We start from the raw sequence: 24,337 nt of genomic DNA, 5'->3' as shown, positions 1-24,337 counted from the left end.
CTGATACATGCTTGCCAGGAAATGCACTGGGCCATTCTGGGGCTGGGTTCTCAGCTATTTTTGGCAAGGATTGGTGGTATGCAAAAGCAACTTCCCCCTTTTTTTTTTTTTTGGCACAGACCTAGCAAAAACTGAGCAATCAACATTTCTTGTTCCCATGTCACCCTTCTGAGCACCTCTCTGCCTGCCGAATTACTGAGGCCATTGCAGTTGGATTCCATTTCTGCACTCCAGGCACGGGATCAGCCCACCAAGCTGGGGTGGCCTCATTCCAGTGATGGCTCCTGGTACCAGCTGCTTCCTATTGGCGGTGATGCTTTCTGCAGGTTGTAAAGCCATCACCTCCTCGGAGCGGATGTGCACTGAGGTGAGTCTGAACTATTTGTCCTTACCCAGGTTAAACTGCCTGGAGATTTTGAGATTCAGCATGCAGTCCTATCTGAGCCTTGGCCTCCCAATATCCACTGTCTTTACAAGGGTGACATGGTGTGTAGCAGTTTTTCTTTAGAGTGAATAAGGAGCCCAGGGGATGGGCTCAGCCAGGGGATGATCTGGGAGATTCTTCACTGGAAGAAGTGAGTGTTTTCCTCTTCTGCAAACAATTCCCTAAAAAAAAAATCCTGATTGGGGGTGCCTGGATGGCTCAGTCGTTAAGCGTCTGCCTTCAGCTCGGGTCATGATCCCAGGGTCCTGGGATCAAGCCCCACATAGGGCTCCCAGCTCAGCGGGGAGCCTGCTTCTTCCTCTCCCACTCCCCCTGCTTGTGTTCCCTCTCTCGCTGTGTCTCTCTCTGTCAAATAAATAAAATCTTAAAAAAAAAAATGATCCTAATTGGGACATAAGATACCAGCAGGGTCTCAGGGCAAAGGACAGCCCTGCAAACGTGCTTTCAGCATGGAGGTGCTCTTTGCCCAACATCCTAGCATAAGGCCACTACCCCACACAGTTTTCTGGTTTCCTGGAGATTAATGAAGATGGCCTGTGCCAGGTTTTAGAGCATAGAAAGATGACTCTGACTGAGTCTGCCTTTCTCCTTGCATTGGACAGTCCTCCATCTGTTTTATTAACCGACAGGAGTAACACTGGAGAATAGGGCCAGATCGCATCTTCTGTTTTGGCCCATAACAATATTTACCAACTTGTGGGAAGTTCTTGGAGAGGATGGTGAGAGAAAGGAGAAGGGCCTCAGTCTCTTGTAAACGTCTAAAATGTTCCAATGTTCCTCCCACTGAGAAACTTTTCACAATTCTGGAGTCTAGAAGTCTAAGATCAAGGTGTCGGCAGGGTTAGTTTCTTCTGAGACCTCTCTTATGGGCTTGTTCTCCCTGTGTCTCCACATCATCTTCCCTTTGACGTGTCTGTGTCCCGGTGTATTCTTCTCCTAAGGACACCAGTCATACTGTATTAGGGCCTATCCTAATGATTTCATTTTAACTAGATTACCTCTTTCAAGACCCTCTTTCCAAATAAAGTCACATTCTGGGGTACTCAGGTTAAGACATATGAATTTGGGGGCAACACAAATCAGCAAACAAAAGAAGGGGTCAAGGAAGAGGTTTTTATCAACCCCAGAAGGCTACCTCCTCCTCATTCAGGTTGGAAGGTCAATTACACACAGACATGCAGGGGACATGATAAGAGGCTCGGAGTGGGGACACCACCTCCTCAGTGATCAGGGAGGTATGCCATTCACTATCTGACAACATCCTCAGGTAGGATAGTACCACAATTAAATTCCAGCTCACTGGGAAGCAAGCTCTTTTAAATGCCCCCCTCTTAAGCCTACCAGTCCAACTCTTAAATCCCTGCATTGCTACAAAGCCCATGCAGCCCTCCAGAGGCGGGAGTCCTGGGAGATTCTGGAAAGCCCGTGGAAATACTAGACCATCTCACTTCCTATTGAGGACACTAGGTTCCAGAGTTGCCAATTCCTTTTTGCAGGTGGCCAGGCTTTGGCAGGGGAGAGGGGAAAGCAGCAGGGTGAGCACCCTAGGCCTTGTGCTGCCTATTCCACAAACCCCCTGACACTCAGGTGGCAGAAGTGATGCTGAGGGTCCCAGGATCTCCGGGCCTGGCCCTATGCTGCAGCAAGAGCTTTCTCTTTTGGGAAAGTCAGGCGAGGCTGAAACCTCTCAATACAACAACCTCCTTGCAACTCTCCCTCTGAAAGGACCGATTTTCAATGTTTTGGAACCAATGCAATTAACACTGGATCTATACTTTCGTTTACATCCTTTATCGTGTATGAGTTCTTGGTAACAGGGTTCGCAGGCTGTTTCCTGAGCGGTCACTCTCTGTGACTCCTGGGACATTGCTAGGGGATACAAAGATGAATGAGAGTTTGGTCCCAAGGTAAGAAGGGCTGCTGGGAAGTGCAATAAAAGTGGGAAGGATAGGAGAGGAAGCTTTGGGTTGAAGGGTTTGGCCTTTTTTCAAGTGCAGATCACCCCAATTTGCCCAGCCCTCCCCCTCACCTTACTTTCCTCTTTTGTTCTCCCCTCCAGGTTAAGCAGATTTAACCACACACTGTCTATGTGCTCCTGTGGGCCCCATTAGCTCACCAGGCCCTATCCTGAAAACAAGGCTTTTGTTTTGCTTTGTCTGGAGTTTAATAAACCTTTTACTGAAGTAAAACATACATACAGAAGGTTCCCCAATCCTAAGTGCACAGTTCAGTGAGTTTTCACCCAAGGGAACACACGCATGTGACCGGCACTCAGATCCAGAAACAGCACATTCTCCGAAGGCCCTTCATGCCTCTTTGCCGTCACTAGCCCCCGGGGGCATCCAGTACTCTAACTCCCATGACCAAAGAATGGTTTTGCCTCTTTGTGAATTTTATATACAGGAGACCACATGGCATGTACTCTTCTGTGTCTGGCTTCTTTTGTTCAGCATTAAATATATGACATTTACCAAAGAGGCTGCGTAGAGCAATCATTTGTTTATTTTATCACGTATTGTATATTTTTTGTGTATTGTGGTAGTCTCTTGTATTAGTGAACCACTATTTATTTATTCATTCTACTGTTAATGGCCATTTGCCTTGTTTTCGATCTCTTGGCTATTATAGATGCTGCTGCTTTGGACATTCATATCTATGTCTCTAGAAAAGAGATGTGCAAACCTTGATTAGGTGGCGATATATTTGGTCATAGGGTATACATGTATTTAATTTCAGTAGATATTGCCAAATGGTTTTCCAAAGGGTTGGTACCCATTTATACTCATTGGCAATGTATATGAGTTCTGATTTCTCTGTATCCTCACTAATAGCCTTACTATTGTTTAAGAATGTTAACCATGCTGATGGATGAGTAGTGGTATTTACTGGGATTTAATTTTTATTTTCCTGATGATTAAAGTGAGTACATTTTCAACTTCATTGGCCATTTGCCTATCCTTATGTGTGTGTGTGTGAGAGAGAGAGAGAAAGAAAGAGAGAGAGGGAAGTGCTTCTTCTTTTGCCCATTTTCCCTTGGGTTATCAGTCTTTTAAAAACTGATTTGTAAGAGTTCTTTACATATTGTGGACACAAGTCCTCCGTCAGATTGCAAATATCCTCTCCCATTCCATGGCTTGCCTTTCCACTCTCCTAATGATACCTTCTGATGAACAGAAGTTCTTAATTTTAATGTAGATTAATTTGTTATTGTTCCTTTATTTTCAGTGAATTTCTGTCCTGTTTAAGAAATTTTTGCCTACCCCAAGGCCATAAAGATATATCCTATGTTTTCTGAAGGTATACTTTGTATTTATTTCTATTGCTAGGTTTCATATTTACATCTACAACCCACCTCGATTGTTTGTTTGTTTTGTATATGATGTGAGGTGGGAGTCAAGATGAATTTTTTAGTAAACTTTTTATTTGAAAAATATTTCAAACCCAGACAAGTTCTAAAAATGTAATGAACATCCATAAACACTCCATGTGGACTCTTCCATTGTTATATTCTACATGTTCTGTGTGTGTGTGTGTGTGTGTGTGTATCATAAGTAACAAAATTAGAGCCATGACCAGGTATTTGGAGGCTGACAAATGTGCAAAGTATAACTGGAATAAGTGTTCTGTGATTTGAATTCTAGTAGCACTTTAGATGCACTCTTGAGTAATTACTTTGGGGTGTAGACACAACACTTCATTTCAAATGGGCTCATCTTGGCTATCCTGTCCCCTCAAAACTATGGTAGGAGGCAGTCCTTCAGTCCTGGGGAGGGGTGGGGAGTGCTTAGTAGAACTTCTTGTTAGGAGAACTCCAAGTTCACAAGTTCACAGATACAAAGGCTTCTGCAGAGTTGTCAACAATGACATGATGTTGTGATGATTCGGAGAAAGATGATTCTCATCTCGTGACTACTCAACATACATTGTCTCATTAATCCTCAGAGCTGGCCCGCAAACAAGGTTATCCCCCATCTATAGTTGGGGAAAAAGAAGGCTCAGAGCACACAGTTTAGTGGTTGAGAGCTGGGATTTGCCCCTGAGCAGTGTGACTCAAGACAAACAGAAAATGAACTGCATATAATTGGGATGCCCTTTGCCTGAAGGTGTCAGTTTTAAGACTGGGCCCTCCTGGGAATATCTTATGTCGAGGGAGCAATTATTACTCTGGGATTTGACGCAGTCACACTGCTGTCTCTGGATAGAGGAGTGAAAAATGGAAGGAGGGTCAATGTTTGTCATCCCAAACTCCTCGTGCAGGGGGTGTAGCTAGCCGCTGTGGGTGCCAAATGCAGACGAGATATTCATTGGAGAGGTCGGAATCGGCACGCAGTGAAACTCAAAGGGTTCAAAATTAGAAAATGATTTCAACACTTTCAAGAAAAGAAAATGCAGTGGGATAGCAGGAAGTTAGAGATACAGTGGAAGGCAGCAAAACAAGATCTTGATTGAAAAAATGCAAATGTATACCTGGGAGGGAAAGGGATCGCAAACACAGCGGTTGCACTTGGAAGCCCTGCTCTGCCGAAAAGGCACAGCTCTGACAGGACACTAGGGACAGTGGTTGGTGCAGGTCCCAGTGCACACGGGGTCCTAAGTAAATGCCCCCTGACTGGGAAGGGTGGGGGGAAGCCTGGGACGGCTTCTGTGAATGCCCCACAGCCTTGCACAGCCCTGTAGGGCTGCATGAGTTCACAGCAACAAGGGACCCATCTGCCATGGAACCAGCCAGGCTAGGAGAGAGAAGGTCATTTCAGACAGTGACCTGGCACTGAGGGCTAGAGAAGGAGAGCTGGTTTCATAGGAAGTGCTCATGTGGAACTCAGAGGAACCATAGGGGCTGCACAAACAGTGGTGGGTGTCTGCCTGGAGAAGCAATGAGCACGTGTCCCTGGCAGACAGCCCCGCCCTGGGCAAAAGGGCAATGGCCACACGGTGTTCCCTTTCTGCAGCCTGTCCCTTCCTTCTCTCTTCCATTGCCATTCTGCGGTCCAGGAATCCTGTGCTCTGCTAATCGCACTCCCACAAAGTTTTGAGATGGATCCTCACAGTAAGCAAGACACAACTTCATTCATGCAGTATTTCTGCCAAAAATGTATAACCTGCATCAAATCATGAGGAAAGATATGACCCCCAAGTGAGGGACATTCTGTAAGATATGAGGCTGTGTTCAGTAAAAAAAATAAAATAAAATAGGAGAAGAAAAGATGGCAGAGGAGTAGGGGACCCTATTTCAACTGGTCCCCGGAATTGAGCTGGATATCTACCAGACCACTCTGAGCACCCACAAAACCAGCCTGAGATGTAAGAAGATCTGGATCTCTACAAACAGAATATTGCGGGCGGTTGGTTTCAAGGTACGAAATGGGGAGCCGTGATTCCGCGGGCAGATATAGGATAAACGGCAGCGGGAGGGCGCCTGGCCGTGGGGATCCTACACCGCCGGTGAGTGACAGCCTCGCGCTGGGGACGGGCACACACTCGCAGACCGGTAGTGGAGGGGAAAGGAGTTTAGGGCAGCCCCGGGGGTGGAAACCTAGAGCTGTGGGGTCATGGGCGCACAAACTGGGAGCGGCTGGTGGTTTTAGAAGCACAAAGGGCAGAGATGTGCCCCGACCTGGAGGCAGGACTGGGGGCGCTGCGGAGGGGCGCACAACCCAGGCCGCTGCAGTTTATAGCAGCACGGACAGAAACGGAGACAGTGTGGCCTGGAGAGCTCACTGAAGAACAGACTGAGGTCTCCCTGCTTGGAGGCAGAGGGTTGGAAACGGTCTCTTCTACTCTGACTCGCGGAAGAGACGCGGAAAGCCGCCAGAGAACAAAAGCCCCAAAGACTGATTCCCCCTGAGCCCATCCCCCGCCACAGGGGTGCAGGGCAACTCCACCCAAACAGGGTTGCCTGAGTAACAGTGCGGCAGGCCCCTCCCCCAGAAGACAGGCTGGGAAAACAAGAGGCCAGCAACCCTAAGGTCCCACGAAAACAGGTGCATCTTGCTTGGGTTCTGGTCAATAATTTGGACCCTATACATTCCCTCAAACACCCATCAACAGAATGACTAGGAGGAGGAGCCCCCAAAATAGAAAAGACTCAGAGATTATGACTTATGCTGCAGATTTACAAATGGATGCAGATATAACCAAGATGTCGGAGATGGAATTCAGGCTAGCAATTGTGAAGACAATAGCTAGAATGGAGAAATCAATTAATGGCAACATAGAGTCTCTAAGGGCAGAAATGAAAGCTGAATTGGCAGAACTTAAAAATGCTATCAGTGAGATCCAATCCAATCTATATAATCTAACAGCTGGAGTAAGTGAGGCAGAAGAAGGAATAAGCGACCTGGAAGACAATATAATAGATAAAAAGGGAAAAGAGGAGGCCAGGGAAAAACAACTCAGAATCCATGAAAATAGAATCAGAGAAATAAGTGACACCATGAAGCATTTCAATGTCAGAATAATTAGAATCCCGGAGGGAGTGGAGAGAGAGAGAGGACTAAAGATGTATTTGAGCAAATCGTAGCTGAGAACTTCCCTAATCTGGGGAATGAAACAAACATTCGCATCCTAGAGGCAGAGAGGAAACTCCCAAGATCAAGGAAAACAGGCCAACACCCCGGCATTTAATAGTAAAACTCGCAAATCTTAGAACCAAGGAAACCATCCTAAGGGCAGTGAGGGGGAAGAGATTCCTTACGCAAAGAGGGAGGAACATCAGAATAACGTGAGACCTATCCACAGAGACCTGGCAAGCCACAAAGGCCTAGCAAGACATATTCAGGGTACTAAATGAGAAGAACATGCAGCCAAGAATATGTTATCCAGGAAAGCTTTAATTTAGAATGGATGGAGAGATGCAGAATTTCCAAGACCATCAGAAACTGAAAGCATATGTGACCACTAAGCCAGCCCTGCAAGAAATATTAAGGGGGGTTCTATAAAAGGAGAAAGACCCCAAGAGTGATATACAACAGAAATTTACAGAGACAATCTATAAAAATGTCTTCACAGGCAACATGATGACAATTAATTCATATCTTTCAATAATCACTCTCAACGTGAATGGCCTAAATGTTCCCATAAAACGGCACAGGGTTGCAGATTGGATAGAAAGACAGGACCCATCCATATGCTGCCTACAAGAGACTCATTTTGAACCTAAAGATACATCCAGACTGAAAGTGAAGGGATGGAGATCCATCTTCCATGCTAGCGGACCTCAAAAGAAAGCTAGGGTAGCAATTCTTATATCAGACAAATCAGATTTTAAACTAAAGTCTGTAATTAGAGACACAGAAGGACACTATATCATTCTTAAAGGTCTATCCAACAAGAAGATCTAACAACTGTAAATATCTATGCCCCCAACATGGGAGCAGCCATCTACATAAGCCAACTGTTAACCAAAATAAAGAGTCGTATTGATAACAATACGTTAATTGTAGGAGACCTCAATACTCCACTCTCAGCAATGGACAGATCATCTAAGCAGAAAATCAACAAGGAAACAAGAGCTTTGAATGATACACTGGACCAGATGGACCTCATAGATATATACAGAACATTCCACCCTAAAACAACAGAATACTCATTCTTCTCGAGCGCACATGGAACTTTCTCCAGAAAAGACCACATATTGGGTCACAAATCAGGTCTCAACCGATACCAAAAGACTGAGATTATTTCCTGCATATTCTCAGACCACAATGCTTTAAAACTGGAACTCAATCACAAGAAAAAAATTGGCAGAAATTCAAACACTTGGAAGCTAAAGACCACTCTGCTCAAGAATGTTTGGGTCAACCAGGAAATCAAAGAAGAACTTAAACAATTCAATGAAATCAATGAGAACGAAAACACATCGGTCCAAAACCTATGAGATACTGCAAAGGCGGTCTTAAGGAGGAAATACATAGCCATCCAAGCCTCACTCAAAAAAATAGAAAAATCCAGAATTCACCAACTAACTCTACACCTTAAAGAACTAGAAAAAAAACAACAAACGATGCCTAAGACACACATTAGAAGAGAAATAATAAAAATTAGAGCAGAGATCAATGAATTAGAAACCAGAAACACAGTAGATCAGATCAGTGAAACTAGAAGTTGGTTCTTTGAAGAATTAATAAGATCGATAAGCCACTGGCCAGACTTATCCAAAAGAAAAGAGAAAGGACCCAAATTAATAAAATTATGAATGAGAGGGGAGAGATCACGACTAACACCAAGGAAATAGAAACAATTATTAGAAATTATCAACAACTATATGCCAATAAACTGAGCAATCTGGATGAAATGGAGGCCTTCCTGGAAACCTGTAAGCTGCCAAGACTGAAACAGGAAGAAATTGACAACCTGAATAGGCCAATAACCAGTAGCGAGTTTGAAGCAGTGATCCAAAACCTCCCAAAAAACAAGAGTCCAGGGCCTGATGGATTCCCTGGGGAATTCTACCAAACATTCAAAGAAGAAATAATACCTATTCTACTGAAGCTGTTTCAAAAAATAGAAACAGAAGGAAAACTTCCAAACTCATTCTATGAGGCCAGCATTACCTTAATCCCCAAACCAGGCAAAGACCCCATCAAAAAGGAGAATTTCAGACCGATATATCCCTGATGAATATGGACTCCAAAATCCTCAACAAAATCCTAGCTAATAGGATCCAACAATACATTATAAGGGTCATCCACCACAATCAAGTGGGATTTATCCCCAGGATGCAAGGATGGTTCAACATTCGCAAATCAATCAATGTGATAGAACACATTCATAAGAGGAGAGAGAAGAACCATATGGTCCTCTCAATTGATGCAGAAAAGCATTTGACAAAATACAACATCCTGCCCTGATTAAAACTCTTCAGAGTATAGGGATAGAGGGAACATTCCTCAAGTTCATAAAATCCATCTATGAAAAACCCAGAGCGAATATCATCCTCAATGGGGAAAAGCTGAGAGCCTTTCCCTTAAGATCAGGAACACGTCAAGGATGCCCACTCTCACCACTATTGTTTAACATTGTACTAGAAGTCCTGGCAACAGCAATCAGACAACAAAAAGAAATAAAACGTATTCAGATTGGCAAAGAAGTCAAACTCTCTCTTTTCGCAGATGACATGATACTTTATGTGGAAAACCCAAAAGACCATTCCCAAATTAATAGAACTCATACAGCAATTCAATAATGTGGCAGGATACAAAATCAATGCACAGAAATCAGTTGCTTTCTTATACACTAACAACACAACTGTAGAAAGAGAAATTAGAGAAACGATTCCATTTACAATAGCACCAAAACCCATAAGATACCTCGGAATAAACCTAACCAAAGAGGTAAAGGATCTATACTCTAGGAACTACAGAACACTCATGAAAGAAATTGAAGAAGACACAAAAAGATGGAAAAATATTCCATGCTGGGGCGCCTGGGTGGCTCAGTTGTTAAGCATCTGCCTTCAGCTCGGGTCATGGTCTCAGGGTTGTGGGATCAAGCCCCGCATCAGGCTTCCTGCTCAGCCGGGAGCCTCCTTCTCCCTCTCCCACTCCCCCTGCTTATGTTCCCTCTCTCACTGTGTCTCTCTCTGTCAAATAAATAAATAAAATCTTTAAAAAAAAAAAAAATTCCATGCTCATGGATGGGAAGAATAAACATTGTTAAAATGTCTATGCTACCCAGAGCAATCTATACCTTCAATGCCATCCCGATCAAAATTCCAATGACATTTTTCAAAGTGCTGGAACAAACAATCCTAAAATTTGTATGGAACCAGAAAAGACCCTGCATAGCCAGAGGAATGTTGAAAAAGAAAAACAAAGCTGGGGGCATCACATTGCCCGATTTCAAGCTATATTACAAAGGTGTGATCACCAAGACAGCATGGTACTGGCACAAAAACAGACATATAGACCAATGGAACAGAATAGAGAACCCAGATATGGACCCTCAACTCTATGGTCAAATAATCTTTGACAAAGCAGGAAAAAACATGCAATGGAAAAAAGACAGTCTCTTCAATAAACGGTGCTGGGAAAATTGGATAGCCACATGCAGAAGAATGAAACTCGACCATTCTCTAACACCATACACAAAGATAAACTCAAAATGGATGTAAGACCTCAATGTGAGACAGGAATCCATCAAAATCCTAGAGGAGAACATAGACAGTAACCTCTTTGACATCACCCACAGCAACTTCTTTCAAGATACATCTCCAAAAGCTAGTGAGACAAAAGCAAAAATGAACTTTTGGGACTTCATCAAGATAAAAAGCTTCTGCACAGCAAAGGAAACAGTCAACAAAACAAAGAGGCAACCCACAGAATGCAAAGAAGATATTTGCAAATGACATTACAGATAAAGGGCTGGTATCCAAGATCTATAAAGAACTTCTCAAACTCAACACCCAAAAAACAAATAATCAAGTCAAAAAATGGGCAGAAGATATGAAGAGACACTTCTCTGAAGAAGACATACAAATGGCTAACAGACACATGAAAAAATGTTCATCATCATTAGCCATCAGGGAAATCCAAATCAAAACCACATTGACATACCACCTTACACAAGTTAGAATGGCCAAAATGGACAGAGAAAGAAACAACAAATGTTGGAGAGGTTGTGGAGAAAGGGGAACCCTCTTACACTGTTGGTGGGAATGCACGTTGGTACAGCCACTTTGGAAAACAGTGTGGAGGTTCCTCAAAAATTTAAAAATAGAGCTACCCTATGACCCAGCAATTGCACTCCTGGGTATTTACCCCAAAGACACAGATGTAGTGAAAAGAAGGGCTATATGCACCCCAATGTTCATAGCAGCAATGTCCGCAATAGCCAAACTGTGGAAAGAGCCAAGATGCCCTTCAACAGATGAATGGGTAAAGAAGATGTGGTCCCTATATACAATGGAATATTACTCAGCCATCAGAAAGGATGAATACCCAACTTTTACATCAACATGGATGGGACTGGAGGAGATTATGCTAAGTGAAATAAGTCAAGCAGAGAAAGTCAATTATCATATGGTTTCACTTATTTGTGGAACATAAGGAATAGCATGGAGGACATTAGGAGAAGGAAGGGAAAAATGAAGGGGGGGGAATCGGAGGGAGAGATGAACCATGAGAGACTATGGACTCTGAGAAACAAACAGGGTTTTAGAGGGGATGGGGGAGGGGGGATTGGTTAGCCCGGTGATGGGTATTAAGGAGGGCACGTACTGCATGGAGAACTGGGTGTTATATGAAAACAATGGATCGTGGATCACCACATCAAAAACTAATGATGTATTGTATGGTGACTAACACAACATAATAAAATTTAAAAAATAAATAAAATAAAATAAAAAATATACATCTATCTCAATGCCATGAGAGTCAACAAAAGGCTAAGGAATTGGCACAGACCAAAAGTGCCTAAAGAGCCATGAAAACTAAATGCAATATGTGAATTTGGATTAGAAAAACAAAATCACTATAAAGGACAATATTAGGACAATTGCCAAAATGTGAATATGAACTGTATGTTGGACAATAATATCGTATCAATGTTCAATATTCTGAATTTGGTAACGGCACTGTGGTTACAGAAGAGACGTCCTTGTTCTCAGGAAATTTAGGGGTAAAGGGACATGATGTCTGCAATTTACTATCAATAAAAAAGAGAATGAGAATAGCCTCTGTGTGTGTGTGTGTGTGTACTTCCTGCCTTAAAAAATACAATAACTGGGGCACCTGGCGGGCTCTGTTGGTAGAGCATGCGACTCTTGATCTCGGGGTTGTGAGTTTGAGCCCCACACGGGGTATAGAGATTACTTAAAAATAAAGTCTTTAAAAAAAAACACACAATAGACTGCAAACAATTTAATACTGCTTGAGTGATTCCAGAGCACGGGGAACTTTGTGTCACCATCCATAATAGTAACTGTGATTGTACAGAAGTGTGAATATGAAAGTCAAAGGGGAGGGGCTGTGTGTGTGTGTGTGTGTGTGTGTAGCTTAGGACATTCTCCTAAATGTGCTTGATTTTTAAATTCTCTTCTAAGCTGCAATTCTTGTCATTTGCCTCTTTCTCCCAGGAATCAAGGGCAGAGAGTTCATTGCAGTTTATACCTAACTAGAGATTAATGTATGACACAGGGTCATGGTGGATTTCTCAGTACTCTGTGGTAGTGTTGTCCACTGGTTCTCAGTTTTTCACTGGGTTGAAACTGAGCTTTTTCATTGCTCTGCCTTTGAATTTGCTAGAAGCTGCCTCAGGCCACTGGCTCAGTAGAGCTCCTGCTGGATCCTCAACTTTCTGAATTACATTAATGCAGTAAAGTGCTTAGTAAAGCACAGAAGAGGACTAATTTAGGTGTCATGGGCACTTATATATTCAGGAGGAGGGAATCACCAGCATGGTGCCTTTTGCTGAAGGAACAGAAAAGAGCAAGACGACTCAAGGGAAGGTCCCTTTCTCCAAGTGTATGTGACATCAGTTATGCCAATGGAGACCAGAAAAGAGCAATGTCTTCTCAAAGCTACTCCAAACCGCAGCAGCTACTGGGGCAGCTACTGGGCCTAGCAACATGTATTTTCCCCACCAGTCGGCTAAATCCAAGTTTAAATGCAAAGTGTGCATTTCAAGGACATTAGGTGGATCTGTGGCAGTGCCTAGAGGCGTCTGGGGCTCTAAAATGGGTCTGAAGAATGAATTGCAGGGAAATAAAAACAACAGCATTTTCATTAGTGACATTCATAATATTTTCACAACATAGAAGAAAACTGGTGATTTCCTGTAGATGAGCATGCTCCGTGTCCCTACGAAAATGAGCACCACTATGCAGAAGTGAGAATCGAGCCGAAAGCAATTAAAACGGTGACATGTCTACAATACCAGGCTTCACAGTGAAGGACAATGTGCTCAGTCTTCTGTTTCCAGCTAAGCGGGACTGTTCGCAACTCAGTTTGAGGACAGCTGTGAGCTAGAGTCTGCTGGGGCAGGTCTTGCCCAGACCAGGACAGTCTCAGTGGGGCCTACTGTGTGGTGAGGGCAAAGGCAGGTCTGAAAGGGTGGATGAAATCACGTGCAGTCTGACATGATGTGGGAGATGGCCCCCAGGGGCACCTTCTTGCAAATCATCTCTTTCCCAGGAGCCTCCTCTTGCAATATATACCCCATCAGACCTTCATCCTACCCCACACCCCTTCATCCTAAGGCATCATCCAGATAAATTATGACCAACCCCTTCCCATTTTTACCTAGCTGGTCCAAGATTTGTGAGGCAGGGCATCTAACAAGCAGTGATTAGCAGATTTCTAAATACTTGACTCCCATGGGGCACAGGATGAGGCAGTCCTCTGAGCTTACATGCATGGCTGTGCCCCAATGTTAGGGTCTGGTATCAGCAGCCTGTGGTTCCAGAGATCCAAAACGGAGTCATGCTTCAAAGTTGCAAGGCCTCACGACCTACGGTCTGTGCCACACTGCTAGTTTGTTTAAACGTTGTATTAAGAAAAAAAATGTTTTTTGATGTAGTGTTCAATGATTCATTAGTTGCGTCGTATAACACCCAGTGCTCATCACATCACGTGCCCTCCTTAAATATTAAGAAAATTTCTAAGCAGATACAGAAGTAGTTAGTTACAAGGAACCTCCGTGAATATGTATCTACATTCAACAATCAGCAATTTTTTGCCTGATTTCACCTAACCACTCCTCCCCTCCTTTTTGCCCTATTTTAAAGGAAATCCTCAACATCAAGTCATTTTATCCAGAAATACTTCAAAAGGCTTCTCAAAAGAATAAGAATGTTGCTCTTATAATTAACAAAATTCACAATTCCTTAACATCTTCTAATATCCTGTCCTCAAAGTTTCTTGGTAGTCCATAAAATGTCTCTTCCTAATGCTTTATTTGAATCAGAATCAAAACAAGGGGGTTACTGTATTATTATTTGGTTTTATCTCTTAAAGAACTTTTATCTCTTTGTCACTTTTGACAGGAGCAATCTCCTCTTGTCCGGTGCCCCTCTCTCTCTACTTCCCTAACACCATTCACAAGGCCATAGAACAAAGGCGGTAATTCTATAGAATGCCCCACCTTCTGCATTTGGCTCACTGCTACCTTGTGGTGCTGTTTAACTTAAATCCGTCATATCATCTGTAGACTATAAGTAAAGTCTTGGATGCAAATTTAATTATGGGGGGAGAGCGGGATTGGGAGAGGGATGAATACCTCATAAGCAGTACTGTGTACTTAATATTGTCTCACATTAGAAAGTGTGTAATGTAGGATTGTCTTGTTTTAGTGATGCTAATGCAGAGCTGTTTGTTTTCAGACTGAAATAAAACATTTCCAGGCATCCAAAATCAAAACTATGAAACAAAGTATGATCAGAGAAGTCTTCTTTCTTTCCCTGCTCCTCCATCTGGTTCCTTTCTTCCTCTTCAAGGCAATGAGTTTTGGGCTTTTTTCCATGGTTTCTTTTTGCAAATATAAGAAAGGCACAAACCTTTTTTACAGAAAAGGTAGCATAAAATATGCAACATACTATATACCATATACCATGTACTACATACCATACGTGTACATTCTGTACCTGGCTTTTTACACCTTACAATATACCTGGATATCACTCCATATCAGCACGTGGAGATCTTACTCATTCTGTTTTCATTTGCAGATGGTTCCATCTTGTGAATGTACTGTATTTCATTCAACAAGTCCTATATGGATGAATAATCTGGTTATTGCCCATCTTTCGGTATTACAAAAATTACTAAAGTAAATAATCTTCTGCATGAGTCACTTTGTATCTTTGCAGGTATATATTTGGTAAAGATTGATGGAAATGGGATTGCCGCTCAAAGGATAAAATGTATGTAATTTCGCTAGTCAATCAAATTACCAACTCTGACATGAATTTACATTGTTTCTCTCATCAGAAAGAAGCCAATAACACATATAACTGTGAAAATTTAGGTCTCACAGAAGTTCCCAACACGCTACCAAATACAACAGAATTTTTGGAATTTGGTTTTAATTTCTTGCCTACACTTGAAAATACAACTTTCAGCAGACTCATAGATCTTATCTTCTTGGACTTAACCAGGTATGTATCTGAGTTCCTTGTCTGTAGTTGATGTTTTACTTATGTAATAACACAGCTTGCATTCAAATTGTTTCCAGGACCTCCTTTTGGGATCACAGGGACACTCTGTCTATCCTGCATGTTTACTCTTTCCCATGAAATGTTTTTATGCAGGTGAAATGTAATATTTAAAAAACCCAGTCAGTGGAGAGAAAAGTGGATTATTTTCAAACTAGATTGCATCAGCAGTGTTAAGAAGTTCTAAGGAATACTGATTTAAAAAAAAAAAAAACTGAAAACAAATCTTGTATTAAATCAGATGCCATAGTTTATTCTTGGGTGATGACATTTTAAGAAAAATTTACAGGAGAAACACATAAGCTACTAACTTTTTCCTCCTCTAAATTGAGAAAAGAGTTCTGTTATTTAATTTTAGAAGCTGAATCAGGATTCCAGATGCTGAATCAGTGTTTATGAACCAATGGACAGAAGTATCACAAGAAAATAAGGGAAGAAAACAGAAGGGAAATACAGCCTCCGTGTGTGTGTGTGTGTGTGTGTGTGTGTGTGTGTGTGTAAGACGGGAAAGGGCTTTGCATGTGGATGGGGTCTGCTTCCCTTGCAGCAGCTCTATTTCTTTGGTGGTTCAACTTGAGCTTCTGCAGAGTGGCAGAGCATTCACATCCCTAAAACTATTTCAACTTTATAACCACCCCTGGGAGGTAGGCATGCTGAGTATCACCGTCCAACTCATGTTCAATGAGGAAATGGAGGCTCAAGGAGATTTTGTGAGTTTGCTTAGGGTCACAGAGTAAGGGAACTGGGACTCTGCTCTCCTGACTCCCAGTCCAGAGGCCCCCAGAGGACCCCAAGCCACCTCCACAGCCAATATTCCACGGGCTGTCTGCCCACACTTTACTAAGACAAAGCCTTGCCCTTTCAGACAGGGACAGAGATCAGTCTACTACCTACCCATTGTGCCCTCGAGACATTTACTTTCTCTCTACTTTATCATTTCTCATTTTTAGATGGAATGGGTTTGACCACATTTCTAAAGACTGCCTGGGGCCAGGAGAGCTTTTCCAGCTAGAGGACCCTAGGTTTCCTCTTCTGTTATTTTCAAACGGTGATACAAATATGATCTCGTACTTTCTAAACTCCCTCTCCTTAGCTCCCCCAGCCCCTGCCTCTTACCTGGCCACCAGTCAGACACTATTTTTATTACTTTATTTTTTTTTTTAAAGATTTTATTTATTTATTTGAGAGAGAGAGAATGAGAGAGAGTGAGTACATGAGAGGGGGGAGGGTCAGAGGGAGAAGCAGACTCCCCGCCGAGCAGGGAGCCCGATGCGGGACTCGATCCCGGGACTCGATCCCAGGACTCCAGGATCATGACCTGGGCCGAAGGCAGTCGCTTAACCAACTGAGCCACCCAGGCGCCCCTATTTTTATTACTTTAAACAGCCACTGTTTCTCTAGCTTTACCAACATGTTTTCTGTTTTCTTTGCTCATTCTTCGTCTTGCTTTTCAGACTTTCTCTTGGAACAATTTTCCTTTTTTCCTGAAGTATCGATATCTAACAATTTCTTTCGTGAAAGTCTGTTAGCAGTAAACTCCCTTGGTTTTTGTTTTGTTTTTCCAAAAATGTATTTCCTGCGTGATTCCGAGTTGGGAGTTGTTTTTCTCAGCCCATTGATGCTGCCGTTCCATTCTTCCCTTGTCACTGTTAGATGGTCACCTGTCTGTGTAATCACTGCGCACACACAGGTAATCTTTCCTCTCTGGGTGTTTCCAGTAGTTTCTCTTTGTCTTGGGCACTCTGTAATATCACAGTGCTGCACAGTGTACATCGTTGGGCTCCTCGAATCTGCAAACAGTGACTTTCATCAATTCTAAAATATTCTAGCCATTATTTGTTTGAAATTTGGTTTGCTCCCATTCACTCTTTCATCTCCTCTCGTTCTCTGATTCATATTGCAACTTCTCATCCATTCTCCATATATGTCAATATGCCCTTTTTGTTTTCTACCTCTTTGGTGGTTTGGACTACATTCTAAGTAATATTTTCACATCTACTTTTAGTCCATTAGTATCCTCTTCAGCTGTGTCTAATCTCTTGTATAAACTGTCCTTGGTTTTTCAATTTCATTAACTTCCTATTTCAGTACATTTCAGTGACTTCATTTTATAAATACATCACATCAGTTTTAATAAATTTTTCCTTCATCATATTATTGGTTCACACTGCTTCCTTTAAACATACCAAACACACGTTTGATAGAAATATATTTATTATATATTCTGATAATATGTATCAGGTATCTCACGTGTTCTTTATAAATCATATACATATTATCAGATATACCTCATAATTCTAGTATCTGTTTGTTTTAACCTGATTCTTTAGAACATTTTTTAAAGGGATTTATATATTTGCATAAGAGAGAAAGCATGAGCAGGAGGGGCAGAGGGAGAGGGAGAGAGAACCTCAAGCAGACTCACGCTGAGCACAGAGGCCAACACAGGACTCCAGGCCATGAACCTGAGATCACAACCTGGGCTGAAACCAAGAGTTTGACGCTTCAGTGCCTGCACCACGCAGACCCCCCTGTAGAACACTTTTTAAACTGACTTTGACTAATTAATTCCCTTATGTGTTCAGGGAAATGTTACTTTGAGCTCATTTATCATTTGAAACTTGATGTAGATCTTTGTTTAAAATACTTTCCTGGAATTAGACAATGGTATTATGGCTATAGAAAATAAGCCTATATTTTTTTGGAGATGCATAATGAAATATGTACAGGATATCTAGGATCCAATTTAAAATAATTCAGGAGGGAGAGGTAGGAACAGAAGAAGCAAAGAAGTATATATGACAAAATCTCGAGAACTATTGCAACTGTGTGATGGATAAATGAAAGTCTATTGTACTATGATCTTTACTTTTATGTAAATTTGAAGGTTTTCCATATTAAAAATTAATTAAGTAGGTACATTACTCCCGAAGAAATTTTTGTTTACTTCTGCCAATTACCTGAAGTCACTATCATTCCGGAGCCACTTGAAACTCAGTTTTCTCCAGAGGCTTCTTTTGGGTGGTCCACAGAGGGAACGTCAACTCAGGCCATGGTCCTTATGAATAGAAGCTTATGGATAGAGACTCTCAGAGGAGGCCTCTCTCATTATTGTTGTTGTTCCATCCAGAACAAGAAAAACTGGCCAAGAAAAACACATATCCTCAAGGTCATCATATATGACCTTTTTTTTAAAGGTCATCCACTGAAAGGTTCCCTTTTGAGGGTCTTGGCGGTTTGCAGGTTTTTGATAGGACCTCCCACCCTGCTTGGACCCCAACCTTTGTCTCCTGCCATGGTGCATGTCATGGCTTATTACAACTCGGGCTCTAGGCCACCAAGGACTGGCACATATTGGCAGATATGACAAAGCTAGCTCTAGGGCTCACTTGCTCCTAGGGATTCCAACTTCTTTTTCTTTTCTTTTCTTTTTTTTTAAAGATTTTATTTATTTATTTGAGACAGAGAGAATGAGAGAGACAGAGAGCACATGAGAGGGGGGAGGGTCAGAGGGAGAACCATCAGGGAGCCTGATGCGGGACTCGATCCAGGGACTCCAGGATCATGACCTGAGCCGAAGGCAGTTGCTTAACCAACTGAGCCACCCAGGCGCCCCCCAACTTCTTTTTCTAAGGGAATTAGAATTCTAAGGAATTCCCTTATTGATCTCCAGGGGAGTTGTGTGTGTGTGTGCGTGCATGTGTGTGTGTGTATGTGCACGTACATGCTCGCACCTATGTGTGATGCATAATCCAGTATTTTCAGATTCAATACCAGGATGAAAACTCTAGTGTTCCATATTTCTATGGAGCATTTTCACATGTATCATTTGACTAACAGCTGTTCTACAAAGTACTCATCATTTCTATACTTTATAGATACAACAAAAGAGGTTGAGATAAGTTGTGATTTGCCCAGAATGACAGAGATACATATATTATATATCATATGTTATATATTATACATTATATATAACATGCTGTAAATTACTTAAAATAGTAAATAGTTGGATTTTGCCTACAATCAAACCGCTAACTGTTCCCTAGATTCTAAACACAAACCTCAGAGAGTTCAATCCAAAGGGGCAAGATGTCTGGAAAAAATTCTAAATCAGAATTTTCAGAATTGAGGCTAGCCATTAATTCAACAGATCATCTGTTGGTACTGAAGAAAGTTTTTTATGTTTTATTTCAAGTAACAATGTATACTGTTTTTACTAAACACAAAAGATGGCTTTGTTAATATCAGGTCACTGATAGTTTTTCTTTTTTCCAATTAATTATTGTTAAATGTTATTACCTTTTCAAGGTGCCAGATCAACTGGGTACATGAAGACACTTTTCAAAACCATCATCAATTGAACACAATTGTGTTGACTGGAAATCCCCTGATATTCATGGCAGAAACATCTCTTAATGGGCCCAAGTCGCTGAAGCATCTTTTCTTAATCCAAACAGGAATATCCAATCTTGAGTTTATCCCAATGCACAACCTGGAAAACTTGGAAAGCTTGCATCTAGGAAGCAACCATATTTCCTCCATTAAGTTCCCAGAAAACTTCCCAACCCAGAATCTGAAAGTTCTGGATTTTCAGAATAATGCTATACACTACCTCTCTAGTGAAGACATGCATGTTCTGGAGCAGGCCACCAACCTAAGCCTTAATTTCAATGGCAATGACATTAAAGGCATCGAGCCTGGAGCTTTCCATTCAAACATCTTCCAAAGTTTGAAATTTGGAGGGACTCTTAACTTGTCTGTTGTATTAAAAGGTCTACAGAACTCTACTACTCAGTCTCTCTGGCTGGGGTCATATGAAGACACTGATGACCAAGACCTTACGTCAGCCATGTTTGATGGACTTTGTGAAATATCTGTTGAAAGCATCAATCTACAGAAGCACTATATCTCTGATATCTCATCTGCCACATTTCGGTGCTTCACTCAACTCCAGGAATTGGATCTGACGGCAAATCACTTAAATGAGTTACCCTCTGGGATTGAGGGGATGGAGGCTCTCAAGAAATTAGTTCTCAATGTAAATCATTTTGACCAATTGTGTCAAATCAATGCTGCCAGTTTTCCATCCCTTACAGACCTCTCCGTCAAAGGCAACATAAGGAAACTTGACCTCGGTGCTGGGTGTTTGGAAAAACTAGAAAATCTTCAGAAACTTGATTTAAGCCACAGTGATATAGAGGCTTCTGACTGCTGCAATCTTCAGCTCAAAAACCTGGCCCTCTTACAATACCTAAACCTGAGCTACAATGAGCCTCTTGGTCTCCAGAGTCAGGCGTTCAAAGAATGTCCTCGGCTAGAAGGTCTAGATTTGGCATTTACCCACTTGTACATTAAGGGTCCACAAAGTCCTTTCCAAAACCTCTATCACCTACAGGTTCTGAATCTTTCTCACTGTCTCCTGGATACTAGCAATCAGCACTTTCTAACAGGCCTGGTGGGTCTCCGCCATCTAAATTTACAGGGGAATCACTTTCAAGATAGGAGTATCTCAAAGACCAACCTACTTCAGACCTTGAGCAGCTTGGAGATTCTTATTTTATCCTCCTGTGACCTCCTCTCCATAGACAAGCAAGCATTCCAGAGCCTTAGCAAATTGAGTCTTGTTGACTTAAGCTACAACAGCCTGACGGGCAATAGCATTGATGCTCTGAGTCATCTTCAGGGAATCTACCTCAATATGGCCGCCAATGACATCCACATCGTCCCATCTCATCTCCTCCCCACCTTGTCCCAGCAGAGCACCATTAATTTAAGTCACAATCCCCTGGACTGCACTTGTTCGAATATTCATTTTATAACATGGTACAAAGAAAACCTGCAGAAATTTGAGGGCTCAGAGGACACCAAGTGTGCGACCCCCCCATCTTTAAGAGGAGCTAAGCTGTCTGATGTCAAACTGTCTTGTGGGATTACGGCCATGGGCATTTTCTTTCTTGTAGTATTTTTATTCTTGGTTGCCAGTCTGCTCATTTTTTTAGTTAAATTCCTTCTGAGGTGGAAATACCAACACATTTAATGCTGAAGGTTTCTAGAGATGGCCAGTCAACGTGTTCAGCGAAAATGTCCCAAGTAAAGGAACTGTTGTCTGTTCCTTTTTGGTCTGTCAGACTTTTCGGACTGGTTCCTGCAGCTGGGCAGGGATTCGCCGTGCTTCTCTGAGTCCGAGAGCTAATGAACCTTCCTGGAACTTAAACTGACTAGGGCTGGGGGGCCCAACCACAGCTGTGAGAGATCCAGAGCCATTCCTTCACATGGAAGGTGGTTGGAGGACCCGTGGCAGGGAAAGGCCAGGAGAAGAATGCACTAGGAGGCCATCTCCCTTCTACTTGTGGGCACCCCTCGAAGCAGCTCCTACCCTGACCCTAAAAGATAATCAACTCTTCCAACTAAGCAGCACTGACAGCCCCACCCCGAACTCTGTCTCCCACAGCTTGGACATCATGCTTGGCTCTGAGTCCTCAGTAAGGCAGTCATTTGAAAAACATGTTGAGGATAAAGTCTCAAAGCTTATTTTAAATGAAAAAGGGGATACACGGTGAATTTAAAAGAAGAGGCCGAGAAATGAATCTTGACATCAAATTGACTTCACTAATCTCCTTAATCCTTAGGTTTCTAAGGCCTCTACAAAGCTGCTAGGGTGCAAAGAGCTACAAAAAAAAAAAAAAAAAAAAAGCACCCCCACCAGCCCCCCATCCCCCAAGGTCTAGGAGTTTAGCTACATTGGCCACCCTCTCTTCAGAACCCTGGAAGCAGCTTCTACCTATCTGGGGTGTTTGCTCTTACATTACAAATCCTACCTTACGCATGGGCTGTGGTCCAAATGCTCTTCTCATTTGGATGTCTGGTCCTTAGAAGCTTCTCTCCCACAGAAACTATGAAATAAATGGTGGTTTGTTTCCCAGGCCAGCTCTCAAAAGTCTGTTCACCTGGGACAGCAATTGAGACAGCACATGTACGTTGAAAACCAGTGGAAGAAAACATTGCTGGACGCTGGCTGTCCAGAACACAATCAGCTGGCTTACTGAGTTTCCGGTGGGGCTGGGGGTGTCAGCAATGGTTATACCAGTGGAAAAGACAGGACAAGACCATTGAATGCAGAGAGACAGAAAGGCCAGGGAAGGGGGAAAGTGTTATGACTTAGGCCTTACAAGGCACAAAGTGTCATTCTCACGTAGGGCTTGATCTTCTGCAGTCTCAATGGCAGATAAGATTGGAACCTCTGGTCCTCAGGTGTTGCATATATTTGGCCTTAAGTTCTATAATGAATTTTAGGCTAGAGGTGGTAACTTAGAGTTATGAAAATCTGATAGGCTATCAAAATAAAATTAACTTTCATATCCAATCGGAATTTGTTAGCCCTTCAGATGAGGGCATAAGAATGGGACATATTAACAGAGTGGAAACGTGGGGAGCAAGCTCTCTTTACGTCTGTATCCCCAAGAACAGCAAGAAAGACAGGAAATAGTGAAGAAATGCCACAAACCTCTACTGCAAATGCTCTGCTAGCCTTAGGGGAATTTTTTTATGTAGTCCTGGGTGGGAAGCCAAGTTTTCTCAGAAGTTCTTGGTTAAGAACACAAGGTGGGGGCTAAGGGAAAGTGAGCGAGGCACTTGCCTTGGGTGCAAAATTTAAGGGGGAAACAAAAAACTCAGTTTTAATGCAGTATTGAATGCAAACTTTAATGAAAGAAATACATGGTAAATAAAATATCAACATTTTTAAAAACAGGATCCATAATAATAGTCCCATGCTGAACCATATTAGAGCTGAGGCAAAAGGAAAAATCAGTAATACTGATGCTGCCCCTATTTAGAATTTTGATATTTTGTTCATGGTTCAAATTTGATAATTTGCATCAGTTTTTTTTTTATTTAGTGTTGCATTAAATATTACCTTCATTACTGAGTTCTTTGGTGCCCCCTTAAATTTAGCACCCAGGGTGGGTGTCTCACTGGCCTCACCCTGTTCCCACCCTGAGGAATGCTAAGAAGTAGGGATTCTCAGCTAACTCCCAGGCCACAGTTCACCCAGGGCCTATTAGCAGGCATGTGATCTCAGTTTTACTCAGAAGCATCTATCCCTTTCCCCTCACTGTCTGGCAGCAGGTCAAAGTGTCCAAGAACTTACACCTTGTTGTCCAAGGTGTTGGTAACTTCCAGCTCCTGGGATCAAAGGCATCCTTCCTTCAAAGCCAAGAGAGGTGGCAGAGATGAATGAGTACCATATCCTCCTGAGCTCTAGGTGGCCTGGACCTGATGAGCGAGGGCAAGCTGAGCACCACTCTGCTAATGAAATGAAACATCACACAATTAGCTGCTTTAATTACCTTGGATATCAGTGCTTGGGAAAACAGGTGCCTGAAAAGGAAGTTTTCCTCAGCTTTCCTGAGGGAGCTGCAATCATTTAAACATGTGTATGGAAGGAGAAAGTAAGTGCTAGAAATATGAGGAGATTGGGCTTCACCCATCATCTACCTTCCTTCCTTCGCCGGGCCTACGATGGTGGGGCACCATTCTGAGAAGGCCAGTTCGAGGCACTGCTGGGTTGGTGTTGGCCTTGAGTCTGGCAGCGACCGAGGCCTTTTCTCACTGAGTCCTGGGCTCAGGAGGGACCTGGCATACAAGTGGGCATGGCTGCCTTGGCCAGGCTCTGTCGATGTGCAGAGTGTGTGTGTGTGTATGTGGGGGGGTCTTCCAGGCAGCTCCCTACACGCTGCTATGGG

At 42.6% G+C, this 24,337-nt stretch overlaps 1 protein-coding gene across 1 annotated transcript; it reads left to right on the top strand.

Annotated features, from left to right (window-relative positions):
- The first annotated feature begins 313 nt into the window (after positions 1 to 313).
- On the top strand, positions 314 to 21,630 carry CD180 (CD180 molecule). The gene is made up of 3 exons (XM_045889796.2): positions 314 to 367; positions 15,370 to 15,536; positions 19,902 to 21,630. The coding sequence occupies exons 1-3, from the start codon at positions 314 to 316 to the stop codon at positions 21,628 to 21,630; spliced, it is 1,950 nt and encodes a 649-aa protein (XP_045745752.1).
- The last annotated feature ends 2,707 nt before the right edge of the window (positions 21,631 to 24,337 follow it).

The sequence above is a fragment of the Mirounga angustirostris genome, unplaced genomic scaffold (genome assembly GCF_029215605.1).
Source record: "Mirounga angustirostris isolate CCGP_5_RB_7025 unplaced genomic scaffold, mMirAng1.0.hap1 SCAF_7, whole genome shotgun sequence".
Lineage (NCBI taxonomy): Eukaryota > Metazoa > Chordata > Mammalia > Carnivora > Phocidae > Mirounga > Mirounga angustirostris.
The sequence above is the reverse complement of the archived record's forward strand: the minus strand, read 5'-3'. Positions and strand labels throughout refer to the sequence as shown.

What these genes read in the sequence shown, in the direction of transcription:
- CD180 (XM_045889796.2), top strand. Translation starts at nt 314, where the DNA reads ATGCTTTCTGCAGGTTGTAAAGCCATCACCTCCTCGGAGCGGATGTGC. An exon ending in CGGAGCGGATGTGCACTGAG is followed by an intron (nt 368 to 15,369) that starts GTGAGTCTGAAC and finishes TTCTCTCATCAG; the next exon opens with AAAGAAGCCAATAACACATA. An exon ending in ATCTTCTTGGACTTAACCAG is followed by an intron (nt 15,537 to 19,901) that starts GTATGTATCTGA and finishes TACCTTTTCAAG; the next exon opens with GTGCCAGATCAACTGGGTAC.